Genomic DNA, 22542 nt, shown 5'->3' on the forward strand with positions numbered 1-22542 from the left:
TTATTATTATTGTTATTATTATTGTTATTTTGATTTTGCACTGTCACTTTCTTGATTTTATCACATTTTGTTTGACAAGGTTGTTTAAACATATTCCTAATTTTGCTGTTTAAAAAAGAAAAACAGCAAAGACAGGCCAAGACAGCACTCCAAACAACCTTAAATCTTGCTCATCCATCTACTACAGCTGCATTGAAAGGACACCATCATCGTTTTTGATTATAGAGCAAGAAAACAGTACAATATAGCAGAGGATGGTTTCGATCCATCGACCTCTGGGTTATGGGCCCAGCACGCTTCCGCTGCGCCACTCTGCTTGGTACCCACCTTATGACAGAGAAGCAATTTTCTTCTTCCCACAGGCAGCATCCTAACTACTGTTGTTTTGTCTGCTGCTATACAAGAAGGGGGAAGGGAAAAAAGACATTTACCACTTTACTTCCTCCCTGTGATGATGATATAGTTCATAAAGTATATTGTTTTATCTAATCATTCTGAAGATAAATATAATAGCAATCACATTCATTTTTCATTTCATCTCTAATTACTTAGTATTATATATAGCAATGTTTCTAGAAGTTGAGGCTGAATCTACGGTTACTCTTGAATATGAGAAACAGAATACCTAGTATGACTCTGGTAGTTCTCTTTTCTACATCTATCCCCGTTGTATGCACTAATGTGTTGAACTAATTTCTGTTTGCTTTGACCATACCAGCTCTCTATTCATGCCAGAGGGAGGCCCTCTACAGTGAACAGCCTTCCCTTTGTATGGCCAGGCAGCACATTCTCAACCAGAGCAGGGCTTTGCAGACTGTTTGAACGCTGATTCCTGAATATCAATAGCAAACAACCCCAAATATCAGCTGTTGGTTTCTTACTGATTTTCAATTCTATTATTATTTTTATGATCATTAGTTGTAGTAAACTCAGTGCTGAGTTTGGGTCAGTACTTGTTAATTTCGCATAACCTCCTAATCATTCTTGGGACATTACTTCGTGATTTACTCATGACATGTTCTCGCTGTTTCTGTGACTTTCTATGACTCTAGAAAGAGTAAATAACATTTTTACCCCAAATTAACTTAAGCTGTGTTCCAGCAATTATTTGCATTATTGGTACTTATATTATCAGTATCATTTGTGCATGCTGTCTTTCATTTTCTTATTTTAATGTTTAAATCTGCTATTACTGCTAGGCAGCATCACAAAATGTCTCCACTGTAGTTTGTTCCCATATTTCATTTCCACTTCTACGGTTGCTCTCTTATTAGTTTTTGAGCTTATGTTCTTTCTATTTTGTTTCTATACCATACATTACCTTGTTTTCATAAAATGTTTAGAGCTGTCTTGTTAATGCTTCTTGATAAAATTGTATTCTTCATTATTCTGAAAAAATCAAGTGAATTTATGAAAAAAAGAAAAAACTACATTGATGAAAAAAAAAACAGAAGAAATTACCAAGCTTATTAAAAAAATCTCAAACTTGCTAAACATTTAACACACTGAAAGCAATTCCTTAGGTATCTGTCAATTAATTTCCTGACTATTATATGATGGTCTGCTAATTCTGATCCGTAAAACAGCCCCATAATGTGCTCCTGTGTCATACTATATCATGAACGCTTCAGCTCCAAAGGAAGAAAGGATAATTGAAAAGCAAAAGAAAAGAGAGAGGCAGAGAAAAGCTTGGCACAAGTAAGAGTGCCTTTGCCCCTAATGACCTTAAGTACTTTACTGTAGGGTTTGACGTGGAACTACCATATATCTAAGGGTGAACAGAACATAAAACAGTAAAATTATGCAATGTGATTCAAAGTCTCCATGAAGTACTTTTACACTGTATGAACTTGTGAAATGATTCATCAGCAATTTTGCTTGTAAGTCTGCTGCTCCTTTACTGCATTAGTATACAGTTTATACACTGGAGTGTATAGTGGGACTGAAATATGTGCTGCACAAGTTAACACACGTGATGATCTAAATCAAGTCCGGACAGATTCCAGGGTTGAGCAAATCAGTCTGCAAAATATGAGCGTGGTGTCATCTTTCAGGAGGCTTCAGGAGGTCAGTATCAGAAGGAGGAAGCACAAGAGTTGCACCAGAACTGGTCTGAACTGGTCATCATTTGCTCTGCCGTCTTTGATTCCTTCCCTCTTTTTTTCCAACCTCAAGCTGTCTTGCAAAATAAATTCTCTTAGAAAGAAAGGATCAGACAAGGGTTTACGTTGAGACTGTGTGTGTTCGTGTGTGTGTGTGTGTGTGTGTGTGTGTGTGTTTGTGTGTGTGTGTGTGTGTGTGTGTGTGTGTGTGTGTGGTTGCATGTGCAGGGAGTTGTATGGAAGGGTGGGTGAGGGTACTTTACAGTAATGCAGACACAGAAACACTAAGCTGGACTGAAATGTTTGATAGCTTGTTTCTGTGCTGAACCGGTGGTAGCCAAAAACCACAGGTCATCTATTTAAAAGTAGAAGAAATGTAGAATGTATGTTTAATCACAAAGAGAAACCCTGAACTGAACAGCAAAAATAAAGACTTGTTCTGAGAAAAAATGAAAAAGTCACCATACAAAGCTATTCTAAAATAATTTTATGAATGCTGTAGTACTATGAAAAAAAAAACAAATAAAAAAACAAGAAAATGAGACAATGAAAAAAAAAAACCACACACATATTACTGCATTTGTCCCTCATGCATGTGGTGTATCAGTCAGTTAATGGAATCAAGGTGAAGTACACTGCCTGAATTAATGTTCACATATACTTTTCATCACTGGGAACGAGGTCAATTTTCAAAAATGCGACCTCCTTTTTATATTGACTCTGTCCTTACAATAGAAGCAACACACTGACAAATAATGAGCCCTTTACATTTTGCTCTGTCATTTCTGCATAATAATGTTTCTGAGAAAGCTTGTTGCTGAAGCAGCTGTCAAAACTGCAGTCAACAGCTAGTGTCTGTTTATCTTCAATGCTGAAAAAAAACAACTTTGAAACTATGAAGCAGCCTTGCTCTGTCTGTCCACTCTGTTGCATGCGGTTCAGTAGGTTTGCTGTTGAACTCACAGACAAAGCCTCCTCCTTCTTTTGCTGAGGGTATCAACAAATTAAACAGGCGTCCCAATACACCAAACCTTATACATATCTTGTGTCTCCAGTGGATCTATCTTCTTTCCTGCAGAGAGCAAACATCTTTGCCCCAAAAATTCTGCCGTTGATCATTAATGTTGTGGTTACCAAAGATGTAGATGCTAGATTAGACTCAAATTAACATAGTCGGGAGACGATCTATGAATATTCTTGGCAGCTCCCAAATTTCGCTCTAAATATCACTGCACGCTTGGCTCATAAACATGTTTACTCTTTTCTACTGGTACCCCCTCCCCATCTGCCCTTTACCCTCTTTTTTAGCTCCACCTCCTCTTCTGTTTCCTGCTTGATGGATAGTGGTATCCCCTTTTTGCCCCTCTTGTCTTCCTAAAAAAAGCTTAAACAACAAGTCAACTTGGCAATTCTTCTACTGCTGATGAATTACAAAAGTCAGAGAAAAAGTGTGTTCACATCAGCACCTCCCTTGTAACCTGAGTCAAGCAAGCGGGCGCGCATGTGACCACTGGATAGAAAGGGAAACACATGGGAGGTGTGTGTGTGTGTGTGTGTGTGTGTGTGTGTGTGTGTGTGTGTGTGTGTGTGTGTGTGTGTGTGTGTGTGTGTGTGTGTGTGTGTGTGTGTGTGTGTGTTTGTGTCAGAAAATGTGATCAGTTACATTTTGAAAAGATTCCCAGATTATTATTTTATTATTTAGAGATCAGCAGTTTCTATTCATACAGTTTAATTGAGTTATATATAGGTTTGCAGTTACATAATGCTTTCAACAATTACTTTAGATGCAAAAAACAGGCACAAACTGAGAACATTCTATTTCACATTTCACAGTAAAAAGACTTCATAAGCATATATTTGCAACTGCTGGTGTACTATTTTATATGAGATTCTGTTGTATTGTAATTTGATTTGCAGATGATTATGAAGACCAATAAATAGAACTATTGACTTGGATTTTACTGGCTAATTTTCTGAATTCCCAGATATAAGACAAAGTGTTAAGTAAATGAAAAAAGTGCCATTTTAGGCTAAGTTTACTACAAAGTCACTTAAATTTGTTGGCATAGGAAAAGAAAGGAAAGGAAAGGAAAGGAAAGGAAAGGAAAGGAAAGGAAAGGAAAGGAAAGGAAAGGAAAGGAAAGGAAAGGAAAGGAAAGGCGTTAGGGTAGAACTCACCAAAACAATGACTTTCAAACCTTTTATGTAACTCACACATGATTCTTTACCACATTTTTCCAAGGATACTAATAATACAGGACAGTATTTACCAATAGTAAACTCAGTGGGCCTCTCAGAAATGATCCAATTATAGTGCCTGTCATTTGACTGTGTCTTGAGTGTCATAGTGTCCATTTCAAAACACTGGAGTCATGTTTTGTCTGCTGTTAATCAACATAATTAATAATAATAAAAAAAAAATCAATTGCATAACCTACATATGTGGAGCTGTCTTACTATTGCTGTAAGTTGGTGTTGTTCAACAATTCAAACATCAATGCAAACTTTTCATTTTGCTTTTATTGTTTAAGCATAATTACCCAAAAATGAACATACACAGAAACAGCAAAGTTCTAGAGACACAAACCTAAACTATATTACTTTTTGATGTTATTGGTGTTATTTTCAAAAACAATTACCCGAGTCACATGCCAAGGGTTTTATATTTAAGCCTGTCAAGAAGATGTGAGCTTCGCAGGAGTTTACAGACAGGGCAATATCGGTTGAATATCTAGTAGTCATTCACTGTGAAACCAAGCGATTGTCTTTTTTCCTCCTCCATTTGATTTATTTGCTACCACAATACGTGTGATCACATCAGACAAAGTTGTTTTTCCACTGATTGATCACATGGGTGGAGGAACAGAGACGAATACAATGGGAATTCTGCTCTCATCACGAGAGACCCTTCGATGGAATAGATTACATACATTCTTTTCCTTATCATATTATAGATCATGATATCTCAGAGGAGCACCGGTATTTTTCAGGTCCTAAACATCAATTTAGGTTTGACAGTCGTGGGGATCAAATGCCTTCCTGTTAGATAACGAACAAACAAGCATACATCTCCTAAGCAGCCGAAAAAAAATCAGTTTGTTTATTTGTTTATTTATATAAATTATCGGAGGGCTAAACAAACATAGGCATCAGAAACTGACACATGGTTGGAAAGATTTTGTTTTTGTTTTTTTAATCAGAATAAATTAATATCAAAACACTCGACGTCTCAGTTTGTGGAAAGTAGGGTGCAGTTGTTTACGAAGAAGTGAACATGATCTGCACTTGAGCTAGCTGGGCGGAGACTAACTAGTCCGGGCGTCTACAAATCTAACCGTTGCAGCGTAACCAGATTAGAGAACGCCGCGAAACACCGACGTGTCGCTACTAAACCGAGACGGATTTCTACGACTGTTTATCTTAAAAGGTAATGCTCTATTTGGGTTAAATTATGTAAGGAATAATGTTGTTGAATCGGTTCCAGTGAGTAGAGGAAGGCTGAAATGAGCGGTCGTTACCAGTAACCATCACATGTCTGACACTAAGTCGTGGTCCGGTAGGATTCGTGTTTTCTTCAGAAATTCGATAAATTTCCACAAGTTAAACATTTCGAGGGAAGTCAATTGAATGGGAATTAACTTGTGATGTATCGGAACGCTTGAAACTATAATTTAATGTAGAAGTTAACCGCCGACCACGAATTGAATTGTCGACAAACCGAATGAATGGAAAAGTAGCTTAAAGCTAAGAAGTGCTAATTCCTTATTACAGCCAGCGATAAAATCGCAGAAGTAAATAACTATTCGTCGTGTAGAGCCTACCATATTATCATACTTTATAATTGCACGTCTAACTATACATCGGGATGCTATTTTCAACTCCCCAGTACTTTATTGTGAAAGATCCAGTTTCCGTTGAGTCCAACCGACACAGGCATGCAATATTTCGTCAGATTTGCTAATCACGTGTCAGGAAGATATATTCGAGAAAGACGTGTCTTTCCTCTGTTTGCTTTATACATCTCAAAGTAACGTTTAAGTTACATTGCATTTAATGGTTAATGATAAGTTCACTTTTGTTGTCCCGCTTTCTCAAGAATAGGTTTAACGAAACCTCTTTGGCATGTGCTGGTCGTTATTAGCCCAAATTTATGTACTAACCAAACCAAGCCGACGGATCTTAGTGTGGTGGATCTAATTGCTTTAGAAGGTCACTAAACTGAATCTGCTGTCTTCAATGTCTGTGTCCAAGTTATCAAAAACATTTTGTCATGTTGAAGAGATCTTTAAAGTCCAATAATTTCAGTTAATGTCATTCCCCTTATAGAAGTGACCAAGTCAAGCTTACTTTTCTTCGCTTCTGTTTCTTAGGTCTCAACCTCCCCGAAAATAAACATGAGTAAGGACACAGAGATCGACATGAAAGAAGTAGAGCTGAATGAACTAGACCCCGAAAAGCAGCCCATGACGGGCGACGGGCAGGCTGCCGGTGGTGAGAAGAACGGCAGCGTCAAGCTTAAGGTTCCTGAGGATGAGGTTGCCTTCACTGGCCTTTCTAAAGAGGAGTTAATGAAAGTTGCCGGCACTCCAGGGTAAATGATGTTTCACTGCAGGTCCTTCTAGCATTGTTCTAGATACTTTTTTCCCATTCTAGAGTCATTAAACCCCCCCCCATTTCTCTGTTAGATGGGTGCGAACCCGCTGGGTACTTCTTATCCTGTTTTGGCTTGGCTGGGTGGGCATGTTGGCAGGAGCCATCGTGATTATTGTCCAAGCCCCAAGCTGCAAACCCATCCCGACGATGAACTGGTGGAACAAAGGACCTCTGTACCAGATTAATGACCCTCAAGCCTTCTCTGAGGGACTGGCAGGTAAGCATATCATAATCATATGATTTCACTTCAAACGCTTGCTCACTGCTGTTTTTCATTATTTGTTCATTTTTGCAAACCGATCATTCAAACAAACCAAACAAGGTCTAGAGATTTGTCTTCCAGAGTACTTGTGTGTTTGTGTGAAAGGTGTTAAAGGTCAGGGAATAGTCTCATGACAAGGATTTTTCGAAAGGCCTTTGTGTCCTATTTCTGTTGACTAAGCTTGACACAGTGACTCAAGGTCTAAAGCATGATGAAACCCAACTATTAATTTCCTCTAATTCACTGCCAACATTTAAAGTTTTGTCAGTCCACATTTATTCTAAAACTTTAAGGCATATTTCAGGCTTTTCTTGACTTTTAACATTTTTCTTAAATGGTTTAGAGTGGAATATTTTCCCAAATGACTTTAGTGTTTAGCATTTCTTTTGAATAGGCAGGACACTTATTGTTCTTTCTTGAGTGATTTATGAGAAACCAGCTGGGGTTTGAACAGTCCTTGGGCAGAATTCCAACAACTACACAACTTGTTTGTGCTTTAACATAAAAGACCTCCTTGTGCTTGCACTTCACATGGCCAGCAGAGGGTGTGGAAAGTTTTCCACATGCTCCTGCCTAGAGTCAATAGCTCGAGCCCTTGCATTGCCCTGGTCTAAATAAACCTCTGAAATATTTCCCTCAACCTTCATGTCTCTTCATAACTTTTTGACATAGTTTAAATTCACACCACACTTGTATCCTCTCAGAACGACCCCCGTGAGAAAATAGTCTTCTTTCTCTCTCTGAACTTATTGCAGGTGTCGAAGAAAAGTTGGACGCCCTCAATCAGCTGAAGGTGAAAGGACTGGTTCTCGGCCCTTTTCACACCGTTCAGTCCAATAACCCAGACACGCTGAATCTGGAAGAAGTGGACCCAACTCAAGGAAACCAGAATGATCTCATCACTGTTATGCAAAAGGCCCAGAAGAAAGGTACACATTAATGAACCTTTGGAGTGCCTAGAGTTAACATGGTCAAACCATGTTTGAGTCAACGGGTCTGGGCATCCAGTCCGAACGCTTAACTCTCTTGACAGAATTTATTTTTGTTTTTGTTTGGACTGATCAGACACTTGTCTCTGTGTCTTCTCAGGCATTTCTGTGGTGCTTGACTTGACTCCAAATTATCTGGGGAATCAAGTCTGGTTCCAGCCCAAAGATTATGTCGAAGTGATGGAGAAAGTAAAGGTAGGTCTCTCAGAAAGCTTTTGGAGGAGAAAAATATAGAGAACTGCTACATCAGCTGAACTCCATGTTTTCTTCCAGAAAGCAGCAGAGCACTGGCTGAGCTTGGGTGCGGATGGAATAAAGATCTCTGACCTTGGCATTACCTCCAATGTCAGCGTGTGGGCAGATCTGAAGGCTGCAGTCCAAGGCAATAGAACTGAGGAAGAAACCACAACAAGGTAAGTGCTGATTTATCACTCATTCCTATATTTCCATGTCAGTTAGTAGACTTTTTTGTGAGTTTTTTATAAATTAGCAGTCTCAGCTGTGGGGATTCTAAGAGGGACAGAGTTCAAGATAGAGATTAAAAGCATTCTAGCCCAGCAGGAAATCTGGTTGAGAGTCAGGGACATAATCCAGAGGTCAGCAAGTCCTCTTCCTTCTCGTTGTGTTGAGTGACACCTTGTGGGGAGTTTGAGGAACTGCTCAAATGTTGCGTTAGCCTCAAACCTATGATGTCAAAATTCTGTTTCAAACTGTAATTCCTGACTGTCTGTTGGGTTTAGCCCCACTTTATGTTGAATTGACTGACTTTGCCATGATTTTGTCTCATTTCCTTAGGATGCTGATGGGTGTGGTTAAAGGTGTTTCAGCTGCAGAAGTATCCCAGCTAGTCAACACCTCTGGTGTAGATCTCATCCTGTCTGATGTCCTCAGCCTCAAAACTGGAGGTAGAGTGGTCATTATCTGTCTTGTCAAAATCAAGAGCTAAGCTGGACATATTTACCTGCCTGTTCCTGGATAGAAACCCATCAAGCTATTACTCAATGTCTGTAGGCGTGGAGCGCATCCAGGCCATGGACACTCTCCAGTCCCAGCAGAGGAGTCTCGGCTGGGGTTTTGGAGCTGCTCAGCTGGACCAACTGTCCAAGCTGGCAGTCCCTCAGGGTCTGATCCGTCTGTACCAGCTACTGCTCTTCACAATGCCCGGAACCCCTGTGTTTACCTACGGGGATGAGATTGGCCTTAAGGCCCAGGTAAAGGCTTTAACTTAAACTCATTTTCAGTTTATAAGAAGGTTCATGGGGTTTCAGCATTTCATTCTGCAACTTTGTCTGGTTTTCAGGGTATCAGTTCTCCAAAGATGATTTGGGACATTGAGAAGGAGCCTGAAGAAGGAGCTGTGAATAATGTGACTGAGGTGAGAGTGTGCTCTCAAAAGCTGGTACTTAATAGTTAAGTCACTGCTTGTTTCTTTTTTTAATTCCTGTTTCTTCAAATCTCCCCCACTAAAGGCTGAGCTGAAGGAGTATGTTGCTGTCAGGAAATGGTTTAAATCCCTCAGTGACCTGCGGGGGAAGGAGCGCTCCCTCCTCCATGGCGACTACTACCCTCTTTACTCGTCTCCCTCCTCGCTCTCCTTCCTCCGGATATGGGACCAGAGTGAGAGATACATAACTGCTGTGAACTGGGGAAATGCAACGGAGACACTTGTGCTGAAACTGGCAGCAACAGGCATGTTAAACACTCAACATTTATTATTCTCAACTGATCTTTTGTTTAAAGCTGTGCGCGCAGAGAGTTTGTTTGTTTGACCCAATGTTCTCTGATCCTGCAGAAGAAGTAAAGCTGAAAGAGACTGCCACTGTGAAGCTGTCGACTGACCCAGAGATAAAGGTGGATTCCTTAGTCAACCTGAAGGAAGTCACCCTCAAACCTGGGCATGGAGTTTTGCTGCACTTCCCTTACTCGGCCTGAAGAGGGTGAAAAGTTGCCATAACATCCGAAAATTAGTTGTACACGGAACAAGAATTGTGATCAATGAGAAGGCAACAGTTAAACGGAAGAACGGAAAATACATTCACAACGAATTGGATGTTTTAGGTTTTATTAGTTTTTTTTTTCACTCTGTTTTTTATTTAAATGATTTGAAGTTGTTACTAGTAGGTAAACATCAAATAAGCATTTTGTCTTGTTAGTCTTCAAGTTGACACTAATGACTTCTACAAATAATTGACAGACATTCCATTTTTTATTTTTTGCATTCCTCCAGCTCTGAAAACATTGTTTTTAAGTAGAGTTTTTTTAGATTTGGTGTTTTATTTATTTTACATTTTTTTGGTACAGAACTTTTACTTTTGGGGCTGATAGTGGAATAAATGTTAAGAATGGCATTTATGCTGTCATTGAAAGTGAATAAACTCTTAAGTTCTGTACTGACTCCTGGATGTCTGTTTGAATTTTATCTTTATGCCAAAGATAATATCAGATGACATGTTCCCGTTGTCTATTTTTGTTGAGTACAGGTGTTTTTATGTGTCACAGATGTTCAGATTCCAGGTTCCTGCTTCTTCTGCTACGTTTATTGTAGACAGGCTATATACTTGTACAATATCAGTCCTGCAGTATTTCGCTTAAAAAGTAATTGGAGAATATCGGCTTACCTTAGGTACAAACAATCTTCACAACAGAAGTCAATTTTCGTTTGCTTTTCTCGACAACTGTCGATCCATTTGACCTCAAACTTGGAGGTCGCAAGAAAGTGCTTTGCAAAGTTTAAAGGTATTTGACAAGCAGCTCTCCCACTGCTGTGCCTACAGCCTTAGGCAATTAAATTCAATTGTTCTGTAGAAATGTACATGATATTTTGACGATTCGTACACCTGGAGCGGCACCAAACTACAGGAGGCTTGCATAGAACCTGTCAGAAGTTCCTTTCAAAAAGGAAGAAAACCCATTGCATACAGCAAGACCGGTGAGAGAGGTGATACTGGAGCTGCTTGTGGGTGAAAGTACAAACTATGCAGATCCATCTGGTTGTCTGCAGGTTTTCCATACATGTTTGTCACCTGTAATTACACAACCTTTTCAGTTGTGTTGGGTTACAAGTGAGCTGGTTCACATGAGAAGTAATTGGCTTTTATCTAATTTTTTTGCAAGCATCAGGTAAAAATTTGAGATAGGAAAAAAAATTTGAATGCACAGAGTCAACATCTAATGATATTTTGTCTGACAATGTTACTTTGGAAATTACTAAGATTTGCAATGGGCAACAGCCATTTTAGTACTCCTGGTTCTAGTATTGTTTGAAATTCCTGAAATGCAACCGAGTCTCTCCATTGACATTCAGTTCAGCTTGATCTGAGCCAAGCCTTTCAATTACATGGTGGATATTTTGAAAAAAATTTTCAATAATGCCTGGATTGCGTTGAAGTAGCGCCCTGTGAATAAGTCAAAGAAGAGTATAGCCTTTTATATCAATACATATATGTAGACATTTGCATTTGTCAGTTACATGCATGTAATGTAAAGTGGCTGTGCTCCCCTCTCAGGAAACCTCTGCAGTGTGTATAAAACAAAAATCAAAATCAGTATCAGAGAAACTTTATTTGTCCCAAAGGGGCAATTGAGGAAAATATTGACAGCGGTGGGATGAATTTCCCAATATTTTGTTTCTGTTATGGTTGGTTAAGTTCAGATATGTAAATATTTAAAAGATGCTTTCCACTGTTTGTTATTGAATAATAATAATAATGATAATAATATTGATAATTACAGTTAATATGAAATTTGAAATGGGTTGTCTATGGACTCAGAACAAACAACAGGCCCATTCATTGAGTGCAAATAATTGTAGAGAAATTGATTTTCCCATCAGCTGATCTTACTCCCCAACAATGGTTTGTTATGTAGCCATGCCTTAGTTGTGTGAAAGCGGAGTTGGCATTTATGCCCTTCCAGCACTGCTGTAAAATAAAGCCCCGACAGTCACCATCATTACCAAAATTGTGAAGTGTTGAGTAAACATCATCCTCCACAGCGTTTGATACACACCGTGCATTCATAGACGAGGTTGTTTCCCTGTATGATGGTTGGTTTATGCACCTTGAAGGCACATCTTAAGTTTTATCGATGTCCAAGCATGTGCAGAGCCACATTTGAACTTGGAGGGATACATTTTTTTTCCGATAAAGCTTGAAGTGACTCAAAGCTGTTTGAAGGATCATCCTCGTATAAATTAAGACAGCAACATGTGCAAAACAATCCACAGTGAACTACACAGACACACACACACACACACAGACACACAGACACACACACACACACACACACACACACACACACACACACACACACAAACACACAGAAACATATTTCTTCTTAAAACACCAGACACTTGGATTTTTCTGTTTTTCCTTTCATTTAGATTTAGTGCATTCAATGCAAATAAATGTTGTCTTTTTTGTACACAGAGATATTATACTTTTGTATACTATATTCTTAGCTTGTAAAAATAGTTTGTATGACATTGAAGGAAATACATCCCAAATTTTCTATATTCTGTTTAGATCCTGTTTTTTTTTCTTTTTTATTTAACTTCAGCAAGCTGTTCAAATTTGTATGTGAAAGAAAAGCACATCTTCAAGCATGAAGTTGTCCTCATGTGGGGACAGTGGGCTTATTTTACTGTAAGACAGTTACAACGGTTTAATAAATTGATTCGTGTTATGTTTGGCCACCATGTATTTAGGCAATGTCCTTCCAAAACCAGCAGCATTGTTCCAGGGCACAATTTCTATGTTCAAGAAACATAAAGAGATTGTTTTAAGCCATATTTATTTAAACACATGCTTTAGCTTTTGGTGCGATTGCAAGGCCTGATTGTATCTTTTGTATAAGATCGATAACGAGTCAGTATTAAGCAGAATAAAGTTTTGGTTGTGTGGAATTTCAATTCGAAATTTCAACTCTTCACACATATTCATCTAAATCATTCAAAAATCAGATTAAGAAAGAAAAACCTTTGAAAGAAATGTCAAACAGTCCCTTGGAACTAAAGTGAGTTCGTAGTCGTTTGGGGTTTTTGGTACAATACAGGGCCGCTGCCTCTCTGCGGTATCACGCAAAGAGTCTGAAGCAGACGGTACCGGGAATGAGCTTGCCCCCACATCTCTGTGAAACCCAAGTTTCGTCCCGCCTGCCGCCGTGCACACTCATGCCGGGCTCTCGGTTTGAGTCGTCAAGTCACACAGACAGCCTTTACATTGTGGCGTCATGAAGAGACGTGACCTTTGGCGAGCTTTGACGGGACCCGGCAGATATACAACAGCGTCTGTGCCTAAGGAACACTCGCTATTTATCAGGCGGCAGTGATGCATTCCCACTTTGTTTTGGGGATGGGGATGCATTCAAAGTACTTGTATTGCAACCTGTGACATGGCTTAGTAGTAAAACACTAGACATGCCTTTTACAATGGAATTATTGCATATATTATTTTCTCCCTATTACACCACCGTATATCTAAATCTACAAATATCTATAAATACATGCATACACACCAATATAATCTTTCTTTTTTTGCATCTGCTTTACATTTAACATTCATACACAATTAAATACATTATGTTTTTTGGGAGTTTTTAATTTTATAATTTTTTTAATTTTTTTTAATTTTTATTTTATAGGAGTCAGCATGTACTGTCAATACACCTCTACTTTTGTTATGAGCAATTATGTGCAAAGTGCTCCTCAGGACAGACTGTCAGCCTTGCGTTTGGATTTTGTTATTTTCAGAGTCGTAAACGGGTTGTCTCTGCCTGTCCTCTCTTCGGGTCTTCCATATGCTGCCATACGGTGCCAGTTCATGTATGAAATATTAATTTATAGCCTGAATTGACAGTGATGGGACAGGGAATCTGAGCTGATACTACAAACTATCATGAACGTTAAATGTGAATACTGAACCTACGCACTTTCAATCTTGATTATTATTTCGTCAGAAAAACCCCCCCTTTGACATAATTCATCGTCTCAAAGTTATTTTGTTGAGCTTTGAGCGCCGAATACTCTATTATGATAAGTATACACAATTTCACGAAATACAAGAGACAGTGACAGAGAATCAAAGTATCGTTGCTTTTTGACAGTGTTGAAACTTTGACGACGAATTAAGTTAATCTGTTCTTGTGGCCTTGAATCGATCGCTACCCTCCAGGTTCACTTTTCCCATCATCCACTCAACCAAACAATTACATCTGAGAGTCTAAGTGAAAAGGAGATGAGTGACCTGACGAGTCTGATTTTTGCTGGCGAAAACGTAAAATATTCTTTCTGTAATAAGCAAAATGTGCTCAATGAGCTTTTCTTAAAATCACATTTTATTGTGTAAAGACCTTTATCTCACTGGGAATGCCACAGGTGACGTTATTTTTAATGTTTGTCTTGACTCTAGACATTTGATTTGAAAATGTTCTCTTACAAAAAATCCAGCACAAGCAACATTCAACCACCATATTTTACAAAAAGTCACCATTAATTGCCAGGTGACATGAGACCTTTTTTGACTTTGACATGTGAAAAACATGACCTTCGACACTTGAGAATTTTCTGAACAAGACAAGAAATTACATTAAATGAATGAGAAATCATCGAAAATATAGCAATAATTGGCGTTAAAGTCAGACAGAATTTATAAATTCTTAAGTTATAATAACAGAACTCATATACTAGAAAAATAAGAAACATAGTTTATAATGATTTAATTTATTGCCCTTTTCGTCCAAAGTCTTTGGAAATGTTTGAAAATTAAAAGTCCAAAATTTGCCAACACCTCCAGCCAATCAATGTGGGTTATATCAATACATCACCTGGCCTTTTTGCCAGTTTTAATGTTGCCTCGCTCCGACGTCAGAGGAAAAAATCAATTAAATAGAAGTTGTATTTATGTAGTATTTATGTTAATAGTCTCGAGACGTCTAGAAATGTCTCGTAATCATAAGGAAGAGAGAGATGCTGACTGATTTTCAGCGGCAGATGTTTGTTAACATTTCTTTGACTGGGGTTCCAGGAGTCCTCCAACGCTCTGTTCTGCTTTCTTCTTCTGGGAAAGCTGATGATCCAGACTCCAATCTTTCAATCATGTTAATGCCCAGTGTGTACGTGCCTCAAGCTTTTATTTGTTATACCTTTGAACACTAGAATACTAAGATGCGATCGACAATGACGCAGGAACCTGAGTGAGAGCTCCAATTTTTCTTTTACATATAACTTTTCATATTTTCAGAATTACTTGCTGCAAATGAGAAAGTACAGTGAATATGTAGATTTCTTTTCATTGTGTATCTGTATGTATAAGATCAAGTTGTGTTTGTTTCTATGCATATTTGACACTTAAACCACACATAGGTAATTTTTCTTTGCTTTCCACACTCAAAATAACTCTGTTAAGGTGTGTAAGTGCGCAAGTACACGCCTCCAGCCCCCCCCCCCCATGCACACATCCACACAGGCTCACAGACACAATCACATGCGCACACACACACACACACACACACACATGCATACACACACTCACAAACGGACACACACGCACACATTCACACTCGCATGTACACACTCACACTCACACGCGTACACACGCACACGCACGCACGCACACACACACACACACACACACACACACACACACACACACACACACACACACACACACACACACACACACACACACTCTTACAAATGTGGTTTATTTTGTCACTCCACCTCTATCAGTATTTCTCCTCCTCTTTTGCAATACACATCCACCAAAACACACAAACTCACACATACACACACCAACACAATAACACACTAACACAATAACACACACATACACACACACAAACACAGAAACACACATACATACACAGAAACACTCATTCACAGAAGCCTGTGCTTCACTGACTCTGACATAATGGCAACCTAACAGGTAAGAACACATTGATCTTATCCTGTCAGGTATCATTTAACTGCTTCCATTGGTGAGAGTGACTTAACAATTTGTGGTGTCAGATTTCATCGTGTTACAGCTGACGTGTCTGTTCGTGATAAAAGATGTCTCAAAAAATGGACATAGTTGTATTGAAATCTACTTGCAGCATGTGTGATGCTCTCAATTTCCTACTTACGTTCCTTGAACTATGAAAGTGGCTTTTTTTAGCGCGGGTCGAAAAACATCTGTCATTCATATTTGATTAGAGGGTTCTTATTTTTTTTTAACAGACAAATTGCCCCTTGAGTTTTGCCCACTAATGTCTTGAGGTCCAGTCATGCTAACCTGAGAGGTGGTGGTCGCGCACCAAGTATAAAAACCGCATGCCAAGTTTGTTCATTGTGCAGTAGACCAAGCCGCATCTGAAAGAACTAAAACTTTGTCCCGGACAAACCTTTACCACAGAGCGCGCTCGACTTTGCTGCATTGTGAATATTCAGCTGCTTACACACGTTAAATTACGCGTAACCTTAACATCTTAAACATCAAGCGAAAAGGAAGGAGGATTCTGTAGTTTCTACTTTGGCATCTTCCGACTTTGTGACCTCCTTTGACATCTGCAGCAGGAGCAGGCAAAACGGCAAAGGCAACAAATTGCACTGACCAAAAAAGGACCCAAAATATCTTGATTTGCACAAAATGGGAAATAAACGCACAAGAAATTATAAACAGGTCGAGTTGCTCCAGTATTCATCTTCGTCTGTTGGGAGGATGGAATGGAACGAGGACACGGAAGAAGAGCTAACAGTCGTTTGTCATTGTATCAAGTGGATATGAGTTTTGACAGACAGACACACACACACACACACACACACACACAAACGCTCACATGCAAACATATGCTGAAGTATCAGGATTAAATGAATGCAGTGTTGATTTATATGTTGATCATGTCTCTGTTTCAACACATAAAGATGAGGACTGGCAATCAAAGGAGACGTGACCTGGATTTGATCAGAACGAGGCTTTTTGGAGTCATTCCCCGTTTTCCTTTGCGTTCTACTATAGGTGATTGTAGAGGTTCTTTTTAGATTATGGGATGGTCTCTTTTTTTAATTTCACAGCCTTGGCTGTCGCATCTTCCTCAGAGAGCCTTCCGGACGCTGTTGTAGAAATAAATCATGACACCTGCTGGGGATGATGGTGGACGGCCAAAAGACCCGGCTTCACCCCAGTCCAAAAAAATTAATTTTCCTCCCAGGTTGTTTTGGTTGTTTTCAGATGGCAGTATTTTCGGCCTTGTCAAAGTGTTGCAACAGTTGCCTACACAGTCTCTCCCAGAGTGGGTGCTACTGCAGGCTGGTGGCGTCCATATCTGGCCCGGTATAATATGAAGCACAGATCAGTTGACATCACCATGTTTTCGGGCTGGGGCTACAAGATAGAGGGTCAAGAAATTGATATATGAATCAAAAATGGCTGTCAAAATTCAAAATCAATGGATATGAATGTATTTTTAAATGTGTGTGCTGTGTAGAAATGGACATTTCGGTGTGGAAGCGATAGATAAGCGAGGCTGCTGTCTGCGGTCGAAGAATGATTCATATGATAAACTCCTTGACAAGAAAACAAATCAACATTCCTTAGGTATCAACTAGTTTACAGACAAATACGTGTTTGTTCCCAGGATAACAGTTTTATGCAGGACTTTCTTTATGAACATTTTTACGATCCCGAGGGAGCATAGCATTACTCATTCTTTACTTGAAAACGCATTTGGGCCTGACACCTTTCAGTGTCTGTGTGAAATATAACTCCTGTCCAGGCATGATAATCAGGCTCTAGTCTGTTTGGATGTTTGCAAAGATGGTCTGCTTGCTGTTTACATGCTGGCTTATTAGATTGTTTTGCGGTGACTTTATTAAACTCAAAGATGCTGCCGATCTTGTAGCAAATGGATTCAGAGCGAAATAGATTATTGGAATTTTCAGTACCGTACTTGTGGTATTGTATGATTAAATCAACAAACAACCCATGCGTGACAGAAATTCTGTAAAAACAATTGCAAATTTTCTGGATTTTAGTCCTTCACCTATTAGGATCGTTGATATAACATTGACATACTAGGGCACGGTTCTATCGTAGCCTGGAGTATTCTAATACAAATTGCATTTAAATGGATGTCCAAACAGAGAACATGATGCAAATTTTATGACAACAACATGCTACTAGACTGAAAAAAGAAGTAAAAATTAAAAAAAAAAATCATCACATACTGTAATTCCGCTAGTGAATTGGCAATTAGTCAGCTTTAGTAATGAGCAACACAAAAGCAAAAAATATCAAGAATGTATCTAAAAATATGTATGAAATAGTCATAATGATAAATATCACACAACTGATTACATGTAAATTAATAAAAAACAATAAAAAAAAATCATCGGGAAACAATATAACGCTAAGTAAGAAAAGAAAAGTAAAAACAGTTTTGGACGTCATTAAGTATTTAGGATCGAAGCTGTTTGAACATATCTACCTAAAGTGAGTTCTACTGTAGAACATCAAACCTGGAAACAAAAAAAAAAAAAAATCAAAACCAAAAACTCCACTGTGTAGCTTGCTGTTTTTTTTCCTTGACATCTCATGTTTGCAAAAAAGACTGCAGGTTTTCATGATTTTAAATTGAAGGTTTCAGTGTTTAAAGCTCATCTTGTTAAGGTTAAAAGAACACACAGTTATTTCAACACACAGCGTTACAAGTTTTTTTCCTGTTAACATTCAGTATTAATATAACGGCTAAACAGACACAGTGTTTGAATTTCACTGTGCAAAGCTAAATCCCTGTGTGCATGGAATGGATATTGAAATAAATATATATCAGGACATATGATACATACAGTTATACATATAGCCTTCATTTGAACCCCGAGACTGTGATACAGCTCTTCTATTTATAAATATATATGTCAGTGCAATGTTAGATGTGTTCCACATCCATTCAGTTCTTCCAACTCGACCACCAAGGACATGAGATATTTTCGGAGAAGGAGAGGTGGAAAGAAAAACTCCACGAGTGTTGGTCTTTTTTCCCCTCCTCCGCCAAATTTCTTTTCTTGAGGTGGGGGTGGGGTGTATAAAAATAAACTGAAAAAACAAGAAAAGTGCTTTCCCTGTAAAAGTCTCCGCACTCCTCTCAGATCCTTTCATTCACACATTTTTACAGCGTTTATTTTTTTTCGTGAATGCAAAATTTACTTGCAAAATCAACGGTTCAGTGCTGGTTTCATCAACTTTACTTAAGATATTAACCAAGAATGTTTACAATATGTGTCAGGTTCAGATGAGACGTCAGATATCCATATCTATATCTATTCAAGAAGTTCAGCATGCAGAATTATTCTTTACAATTATACATTCTCCCTACCTAAACTATATTTAGTGTATTTATAAGCTGATTTTCAACGATTTTATTCTGCTCGGAGCCACTGATAGATATCTAAAGGAAAGGCTTTAAACACCTCCGATGTTGTCTTCTTTGTTAAACTTGCAAGATGAAATTCATTTCAAGAACCATGAGCAACACAGGCTGATATTTTAAAACCATTTGCAAAGTTTTCTGGATTTCATTCGCGCATCGGCTTTGTATGGAAAGAGATCCTCTATATCAAACTCTAGAGGAACAGCAATGACACACTTCACTTTTCAGATAATGTTTTAATTTATAAAGCTACGGTCATTGGAACAAAAAATATAAAAAATATGTGGTATAGTTTAGTTAATTAAGGTTAAACTTTGAAATGATTGGATGGAAATGACCTCAGCATTAACATGATAATCTACACACATACGCACACATGCACACACACGCACATGCACACACACAAATTCACACATGCACACACGCACACAAATATACAATCACTCTTGTCTGCTTTCTCACCTTGTGTTCATATTTTGATGCTGCAGATAAAGTCTTGCCCCAAATTAACAAATCAAAGATAAACAGTTCGTTTCAGTCACAAACCACTGCCTCCAACAAGCTGTAGAGCCTTTCCGTCTCTTGGATTTATGATCATTTTTGTTTTGAATTTGAATTTTAGCGGATTGACAAGAATACGACTTCATGAAAAGTCACACCCAAGATACTTATAAAGTAAAGAAAAGTGATATTTAAATGTGCAATTTTGGAGAGTTGAACTACTATTTGGGAACATTTAATGCTCTTTAAAAACAGTGCTGTCATTTCAGATGTCACTATTATCAAGTTTTCATTGATAAGTCAACTCTATACTCTTAACTTTTTGACTTTTTTTTGCTGCTTTAACATGAGTGTTTGGAAAAGGAGGACACAGAGTGATCCCAGTACTGGGGACGTTTTTATAAATGTTCAATTATGCATTGGTAAAAAAACCCACCCATTTAAAAAAAAAAAAACTCTACTCAACATTCTTGATTCCATGTTGCTGATTTTTTTGTGATAATGCTATATTTCTATATTTTTTCGTCACAATAGCAAGGTTGGCCTCAAAACTGACAGAAACCTGTTATCCTTTTGAGCCTGTTGGTGGCAAGTTTGAGGTTGTGTTCTTTGAGCAAGAGTTTAAGGTTATGTAACATATCAAAGGTAGAAATGGAAGAATTTCAGAGATGTGTGTGCATGTACGCGCATGATACGTGCATGATCTTGTGTGTGTGTGTGGTAGGTAAGGGGGCGAGATTGCAGGGTGTTAGGAGGGTTCCCTGGGCTCCTTGTTGGTTGCCATCCTTCCTTCTTGTTTCATTATTTCTCACTTCCTGTCAGCTGACTCACTCGCAGAATCTTGATCGGGTAAACATCTATTTTACCGCCTCTGCATGCACACACACACACACACACACACACACACACACACACACACACACACACACACACACACACACACACACACACACACACAAAACACACTGCAGGAGATACATTCACAGAGATAGGAACACACAAATATATCGGATATTACAACTTCGGTGTCCCCACAAAGGTCACCCAAAGCACTAAAATGAATGAAAATGCTTCATGCTGCATCACAAAAATGATACTGTGATGCAGTGTGAAAGTCAACATTTAAAGAAATAGGGAAATGGAAAGTATCAAAACTGCAACAGAAAAAAAGGTCTAAATAAGATTAATAACAGAGATATAACAAAAAGACAAAGCTGGGCAAAGATCTGGAGAGAGAGGATGAGGGTAGAGAGATAAAGATAGCTGAAAGGAGGGAGATCCGTCACCGTTTGCTTCCTCAGGATGTGGTTACCACGACGACGAAAGACATGAGATGTAACATCACTACCCACTGGTCCCCCCTGACACCTGCAATAATGTCTTTGTAAAAGTATAAGTCTGTGTGTGTGTGTGTGTGTGTGTGTGTGTGCGTGTGTGTGTGTGTGTGTGTGTGTGTGTGTGCGCGCGCACATCAATGTGTGTGTTTGTGCATAAGGGTGTACTGTATTTGTTTTTTGTAGAAGCGGTCTGTTAGTCTGGAAACCGTACATGTGTCAGTGTGCGTGTGAGTGTTTGTGCACGTGTGTGTGTGCGTGTGTACACAGGCGCTGTCAAATGTTAGAGCTACTGAAGGAGTGAAAGATAGGCAGGGCTGTGTGAGAGGCTGAGAAGATTAGAATGTTGAGAGTGGAGGTATGAGAACGTCAGAGACAGAGATGTGAGGAGTCAGGAGGACCAGAACCCAAAAACATGAACAGAAGAAGCACACATGTGAGATGGAAATCGAGCATCCAAGACTGGTTTAAAAAACCCCAGAACGTATGTAATGAACTCTTCCTCTATCTGACTCATAATTCAAGTAAAATTAGAATGCGGTTAAAAGTTAGCAGGAAAAATCTACTAAGAATCTATAGCGTTCATGGATGTACATGTTTTTGGTGCGTTTCGACTGAGCTGCTCCGCTCTTAAAGTAGAGATTAAAAAGTTGTTCACTTAAACGGTGAGAAGGATCTTGAGACACAGGGTTTATCACAAATCCAACTTCCTTTGTTTTCCATTGCATTGTACGTGCTAGCACAAATATTTTTTGCTTATCGACCACATTGGTTGGTTCTGACAAAGCGATGGTTGTTGGAGGGGCCTCGCAGATTCTTCAGGCTTTCAAAACACAATAATCCTTCACTTGCTTCAGAAAATGAACGTAAAAGTCAGTATAACATACTTTAGCCTTCTTGCGTGAATTGGACAAAGCTCGTGGCAGAAAAAAACGTAGAATCAAATTGAAAAAAAAAAATTGCGGGGGCGGATTTTGTCAACTTTTGACTATTTTTGTGTCTATTGTAGTAGTGTCCCTAAACATTAGCTTTGTTACCTGCAAAACTTGCTTGGGATTAGCTAATTTCACAACTATCTATGAAGTTCACTAAATCCACAATTAAGACCTGTGTGTCATTAAAATGTCTACCTCTACTTCTAAAACTCCTTGAGGTTCAATCTTACTGACCTGCGGTTTTACACTCATTTCTCCGTTGGTAATGGAAACATAACTAAAGCCAAAGATGGCCAGGCAAACTTTGCTTTTTGCTATATACTTTCTAATGTAATGGATTAATCGAAGCTTTAATTGAAATTT

At 38.7% G+C, this 22542-nt stretch overlaps 1 protein-coding gene and 1 non-coding gene across 2 annotated transcripts; one reads left to right on the forward strand and one right to left on the reverse strand.

Moving 5' to 3' along the window:
- Positions 1 to 245: 245 nt before the first annotated feature.
- trnam-cau (transfer RNA methionine (anticodon CAU)) lies at positions 246 to 317 on the reverse strand. Its single transcript has one exon. It is a non-coding gene; the product is annotated as a tRNA-Met (tRNA).
- A 5090-nt stretch (positions 318 to 5407) lies between these two features.
- slc3a2a (solute carrier family 3 member 2a) lies at positions 5408 to 10401 on the forward strand. The gene is made up of 11 exons (XM_086165763.1): positions 5408 to 5529; positions 6473 to 6693; positions 6788 to 6972; positions 7773 to 7946; positions 8107 to 8201; positions 8280 to 8419; positions 8802 to 8911; positions 9018 to 9217; positions 9307 to 9381; positions 9476 to 9695; positions 9799 to 10401. The coding sequence occupies exons 2-11, from the start codon at positions 6497 to 6499 to the stop codon at positions 9936 to 9938; spliced, it is 1536 nt and encodes a 511-aa protein (XP_086021889.1). The 5' UTR covers positions 5408 to 5529; positions 6473 to 6496; the 3' UTR covers positions 9939 to 10401.
- Positions 10402 to 22542: the final 12141 nt, after the last annotated feature.

This window comes from Fistularia commersonii, chromosome 19 (assembly GCF_037954325.1).
Source record: "Fistularia commersonii isolate RoL2024-O1a breed Wild chromosome 19, RoL_Fcom_v1.0, whole genome shotgun sequence".
NCBI lineage: Eukaryota > Metazoa > Chordata > Actinopteri > Syngnathiformes > Fistulariidae > Fistularia > Fistularia commersonii.

Excerpts from the sequence above, each read along its gene's own strand:
- slc3a2a (XM_086165763.1), top strand. The coding sequence starts at position 6,497 with ATGAGTAAGGACACAGAGATCGACATGAAAGAAGTAGAGCTGAATGAA. Across the intron at positions 6,973-7,772 it reads CTTCTCTGAGGGACTGGCAG|GTGTCGAAGAAAAGTTGGAC; the intron begins GTAAGCATATCA and ends AACTTATTGCAG. Across the intron at positions 9,696-9,798 it reads GCTGAAACTGGCAGCAACAG|AAGAAGTAAAGCTGAAAGAG; the intron begins GCATGTTAAACA and ends CTGATCCTGCAG.